General features: G+C 48.9%; 1 protein-coding gene across 1 annotated transcript in view; it reads right to left on the bottom strand.

Moving 5' to 3' along the window:
- LGR4 (leucine rich repeat containing G protein-coupled receptor 4) overlaps positions 1-6,000 on the bottom strand; it is a 30,702-nt gene that overhangs the window by 910 nt on the left and 23,792 nt on the right. The window contains exons 14-18 of the mRNA XM_026041101.1: positions 5,099-5,170; positions 4,682-4,807; positions 3,456-3,577; positions 2,749-2,823; positions 9-358 (exon numbers count right to left, since the gene is read on the bottom strand). Coding sequence (XP_025896886.1) covers positions 9-358; positions 2,749-2,823; positions 3,456-3,577; positions 4,682-4,807; positions 5,099-5,170 — 745 coding nt within the window. The remainder of the gene's footprint in view (positions 1-8; positions 359-2,748; positions 2,824-3,455; positions 3,578-4,681; positions 4,808-5,098; positions 5,171-6,000) is intronic.

The raw sequence follows: 6,000 nt of genomic DNA, 5'->3' as shown, positions 1-6,000 counted from the left end.
GAGAGGCTCCGCTCGACGGCCGCCAGCGTCAGGAAGAAAACGGCGCTCTCCGAGGAGAACACGGCCAGGAAGCCGGCGGCTCTGCAGCCGCTGCCCGTCTCCCACCAGATGCCGAACTCGGCAAATCGTCCCCAGGAGACGGCGTCCAGGAAGGTTAAGATCCCGGTGTAGACGCCCATGAAGAGGTTGGAGACGGAGATGAGGCCTATGAAGAGCTTGGAGGGYGGCAAGGGAGCGCAAGAGGCAAACACGGTGAGCAGGACGAGCAGGTTGAAGACCAAAGCCACCACAAAAATGAACCAGACCGTGAGGCGAATCATCCAGCTGCCCAGCAAATACTCACAGGGCTTGAAAGCGCCTAGGAGGACAAGGACAAGCAACTTAGGGAAACCAAATCAGGCCTTAATAAGCAGGATTTCCAAAGGTGTCACAGGGGCCCTCCTCATTAATTCATGGAGAGGGTGCCCGGCTGAGCTGCTAAATAGGTCATTGAAAGGCAGCTATTCTGCGAAGCTATTTACTAATTCATTATGCCTGGAATAATAATTACTGCCCTGAATGGTCACTGGGGAAGACTTGGTATAAACAAGCCAAACAAACAAGCTTAATTACCTCTTAGCGGCCCAGAATAGCTTTTATTAGTGCCACCTCAATATTCCTTTCTCTTTCTTTTGATTTTACACCTCATAAGCAAAGCTGGTAATGAAAGAAAAACAAATATCCACATCCAGCTTTACAGGGGGGAGGAGTTTCCAAAAGCTGCTCTCTCAAAACACAGTAATTCCCAACACGCCTTCCAGAATAGTGTTTGATCACACAAAACATCTGTAAAACAGCCGACAAATTCAGCTTATCAGCTTCCAGTGGGGCCAGGAATTTCGCCCCACGTGGGGTTTTTCCCCTCTTTTTTTGTTGCTGAAAGGCACTGGGGAGGCACAGGGGGAAAAGGGCGTTTCTCGCCACTGAGCTSAAGAATGAAGTGGTAAAAAGCTCAACTAATACAACTTGCAACAGGCAAAATAATATGAGGAGAGACAAGGGGAAAAAAAAATTTACTATATCCTCCTAATCCTTCTAATTGCTACTTACTCCTTTGGAAAATCCCCCTTGATTTTATATCACCACTGGAAGAGCTTAACCTCTCCTGCATCCCCATTAGGAGCTGCTAATTGTCCTCAGCATCATGGTCTGTGAACTGCCAAGGCCGGAAAAAAAGCATCCTTCCTGTTTGCCCGTTTAAATGACCAAGCTGTATTTCTGGCCAGGCAGCAATATTGCTAACTACATTATCAGACCATGTGCAGCATTAAAATCAGCTGCATAGTCCCCCGTTTTTTCCCTCGTGTTTTCTTCCTCTTCTCTTTGCAAGTATCCCACAGTGGGAGACCATCACTAGAACCAAGGTACATCAATGCCACGGCACCAGATCTGCTTACATCTGCATAACATTCAAAAATAAAGACAACTTCCCAGCTGGCATATTTTACAACGTGACCCTGGTGTTTCCAAAGTGAACTAGTGACAGTAAAAGAGGTGGCAACAGAACCCACCACATCTCCCCATCTTTCTCCTAACATTTACCTACTCCACAGATTAAAACTCAACCCTCCTCTCCTTTCCCACTTTCCCTTCCCAGCCTTTCCCACCCCATCCCGGGCAACGCAGGGAAATTCACTCRGGGAGGGTGCTGTGCTACTAAGATGCCATCCCGTGCTATTAAGATGCCATCCCGGCCACGAGGCCCAGTGGAAAGTGGCTGCACTMGATGAGCCACGGATGATTCAGGACTCGTGTGGTGGGTGGAGTGTCCTACTTCTGACCAGATGACATACGGGCTGGAAAATGAGTTGTTAGTATGGGAGGGACTGGTGGAAAAACAAGGCAAACTGTAAACTTGTAAAACAAGCTCTTCATTCCTTTTAGAGCTGCAGCATCCCTGGCAGGGGCAAAAAGAGAGATTTAAAGGCTTTAAAGATTTAACCCGTGCCGTATACCACCTGAATCGTCCTTCTGCAAACAGGAGATCAAAAGCACATAAGCAGCAKGGGTCAAGTTAATTCCCAGATCGTGCACAGTGACACCAGCAATGCGCTGGACTTCCTGACCACAGAAATTTTGCTGTGATCCAGAAATCCTTGTAATTGTCTATATGCTGAGGCTTTCCTAAGGAGCCCATGGCCAGGACGAGCAAGGAGGAKGCCCCACAGCCGGTGGGAAACTCTCCCTTGAAGGAAGATGAGCAGAAGGGCAGCAATGAAGCTGCCKAGGAAGAAACATCTCCCTTTGCAAGACCTGCAGCTCCCAATGTTCCTCCGGGGCAGTTCCAAGCACYGCTGCCTGCTCCAGCTACCCGTGGGAGCCCCCCGGTGCCGTCGGCGTGGCCGGAGCGGCACCAGGAATGGGACCAGGGCCACGTTCCCTGAGCCAAGGAGGCTCCACACACACGGCCTTGGCAGCACCACTGAACACAGCCCAATCCAAACAAGGATCACAGTCCTGTGTACATCCTGCTTATGGATACAAACTTTCTTTTTCTTCCCTTTTTTTCCCCCTCCCCAACTTAGCTCTGCAATATAGTGCACCGTGTGTAAAGCCTGGCCAAATCTTTTTGCATTTGCTCATGCCAAACAACCCTGACATCAAATGAGGTTTCACCAAAGCACTGTAAATTTACTCCGTGCACCGAATGACTCTGAGGGATGAAACGGGTAATTCCGTACCCGGCTATTCACATAATATGAGGTTTACCTGTTGGTGGTGTACAGTGAATAATASTCTGCCTCAATTCCTCGTTTTCATCGTTTCTTACGCCATCTGCATCAGCTGTATCCAAGCAAAATGAAAAACAGGTTAGTCATGGAAAGGGGAAGAGGCTACAAGGCTACAAAGCTTCCTCAGATGGCAGCATGAGACCAAAGGCCCAACTCTTGATCCGCGCTCCAGCTTTAACAAGTGGAGCTGTTGGGGTTGGCCACGTTTGGTCAAAGGCTCCCTGGAGAAGTTGCTGTAGCCGCTGGGGACACTGYTGGCTGCCCCAGTTACTCACAGTGCTTGATAGCCAAGACACAGACCCTTCACTGCTGGGGAAACATCTATGGGCCATAAACTGGAGAGTCAAGCCCTGTCTGAATGGGATTTGGTCTCAGCAGAGACCAATTGGATTTTTCTGCTGGGAGCTCTGGAAGAAAACAACAGGAGTAACCCTGGCAATTTAAAATAAGGGGCATTTTTAACAGGMAAATCTTGTGCTGTCACATCTCACACATTTAAGAGGAGCAGCAAGGCACTGCCCAGGTGTGACCACATACCAAGCTGTTCCAGAAACAGCTTTTCCAGCCCTACAAAGATTGGGATTCCTTTCCAGGCTTCCTTATTCGAAGGCAATGCGCGCTGATACGTGGCCCAGCAGGGCCAGGGCAGCCGCGCTGTCCCACTCACTGCACAGCAGCACTCACCTTTCTCAGCACCCATCACGGCACCTGGGCCTTGGTGAGCGGCGTCTTCGGCGCTGGAGCTTAAATAGGAGTCACAAGCCCAAAAGGCGCAGCACTGGTAGGCGTAGGGCACRGAGAGAGACCTGAAACACAGGCAGAACCGCCCGCACGGTTATGTGGGGCACCCCCGAGCAAGCTCATGGGCTGTTCAAAGCCCCAAGTGGCTCATTTCAGTTCTAAAAGTGGGGCCTCTCTCTGTCAGAGTCGCTAAGAAAAGCCCTTTCAGGCTGGATTGGCTGCAATCGTTTCTGATGAGCTCTTCCACGGGGGTAGAGGGAAGGTGATGCAGCCGAGCCTTGTTTGCAGCAAGGAGTACAAAAGCATGCCGTCATACTTAGCTTAGTTTACTGCTCGCTCTTCTCCCTATGCAAGGCAAGTTCCTACTCGTTTTTGTGGTACACATGCACGCTCACCAAGCAAGATAACTATACAGAGGCTGTTCCGTAAGGAAGCTGATTTCCAGCTCACCCCAACGTTAAAAACGCATCGGCTCCATGTTCCTTTTGCTGACAACTGACCTGTGTGGACAACGATGCCTTCGTGGCGGCAGTCCAAAGAAAAATCTTTTTGGATCAAGGCTGCAATACCAGCCACCAGCTGCAATCTGCTCTCCTGGGCTTATGAGGAACATCTAGGACGCACTAATGCACAAGCCAGGCTTTAATTCTCAACCAGAGGTCAGCAGCAAAGTCTGTTACCTCCACAGAACTGCTGAGACCAGATCCTAAAAATGCTGTGGACTTTCTTGCTGATCTTGGACAAATCACCATTATCTTCACTGCCACTTTCCCAACTGACAGCAGGAGCAAACCATTTTTAATTGTTTCTTAGGGACTGGAAGACTAATAATCAGCAAGATCTTTGAAAAACAGCTCAAGATCCCCCATTCACCACCTGATGAAATTGAGTGGTTTCACCTCGAGTCAATACTGTTGCTCTTATCATTTGCCTCCAAAAATAAACAGCACTTGTCTAAAGCACAACGATTATGGAGCTGGACCTGGGAGTCTGTCTCCTTTTCCCACCCTCTGAAAGACAGATGTGCTCAGTTCAAAACAACAAACAGAAACCATCCAAACGGCTATGCCAAAGCCAGATGGCATCTGTCTAGAACAACAAAAAAAAAAGCCCAGGAACAATAACATAAAAGGGTCCAAGGAAAAGGGCAGTGTCATTAAGCAACGCACCGGAGCTTTGCAAAGTTCTTGGCTGCCAGAGCTTCTTTCAGCTCCAAATTGCCCGCGAGTTTCAGCTGGTTCAGCCCGCCCAAGCCGTCGGTGGGGACTGAAGCGAGTTCATTGAAGCTCAGGTCTCTGGAAGGGGAACATGAACAGGGTGTCACGAGAGGGGAGGCCCCGCGAGCCCCAGCACGCTCTGTAGGAGGGGGAAGCGTCAGACCAGGGCTGTGCTCCGGGAAACGGCTCCAAGGAAGCACTTTTCTACTCTGCTCCACATGCATTTAGCTTGCAAGAGCTTTGGGGATCCACAGAGATGAAACGGAAGACAAATACACGTCACTTCTAAGCTAAATATACACGTATGTAAATAATTTCCTCAATTTAACGCTGGCAAGAGGAGGTCCCTCCCCAGAACGGCCCACTTACAGGTTAACGATAGCTGCAAGGGTAGTGAAGGCTTCCTTGTGGATCTGGTGRATCCGATTTCTACTGAGGTCCCTGCAAGGAAGGCCAAAGAAGACCGTTTTAGCGTTTCCATCCCAAACTTGGAACAGTCACTGTATGGAGAAAACAAGCTGGGCAATAAATGACACCTTCAGGCAGCTCTGGCGGTTCCTCTCCCCGCTCCACGCAGGGGCACAGAGGCAGCCCGGTTTTGGTGAGGCTGCCAGACTCCACGTGGTCCCCAAGGCAGCCCCTATGTCCCATCCGCTTCCCTGCTTGTCCTGCTCCACCAGGGAGCTCAGTTTGGGGACAACTGCCGACAGTCCGGCAGCAACCGGGACAATGTCAAAGTTTAGAGGGAAGCTTTGCATGGATGGAAGGATTAGGGAAGGGGATTAGTTGGTATTATTAATCTGCTCCTGTCAAGGAAAACTGACAGTACATCTCCAATGAAGAGATGCATAATACAAATAATGGACTACTGAAAATATCTCTTGTATATGCAATTCCACACTAAAACTCCCCAGCAACTGGACACTCAGTTTTCTGTGCCTGAAATAATATTTATCTCATTTTTACTTACACATTTAAACAGCTTTCAGTAAAAATAAATATTATTTTTACCTGTCCTTACTTGCAAGCATATATTTTCTTTCTATGTATTACACAAATCTATGTGAAAGTCTGAAAAGACCAGCACGGAGAGCAGAAAAAGGGGGGACTGAAAGCAGCTGCTACTGGCATTTTCTCCTGGAATATTGAGTGCTTTACCACAGGAAATCCAGCATGTTTGGCCGTTTGACATTAACCAGATTCAGAACATCAAACCCTGCCATGCACTTAYATGTTAGAATTAGAATTAGAAACTTTAGCTGGTTCTGTTC

This window comes from Nothoprocta perdicaria, unplaced genomic scaffold, assembly GCF_003342845.1.
Source record: "Nothoprocta perdicaria isolate Ctin4 unplaced genomic scaffold, notPer1 scaffold_28, whole genome shotgun sequence".
Lineage (NCBI taxonomy): Eukaryota > Metazoa > Chordata > Aves > Tinamiformes > Tinamidae > Nothoprocta > Nothoprocta perdicaria.
This window is presented reverse-complemented; position numbering and strand designations above follow the sequence as displayed.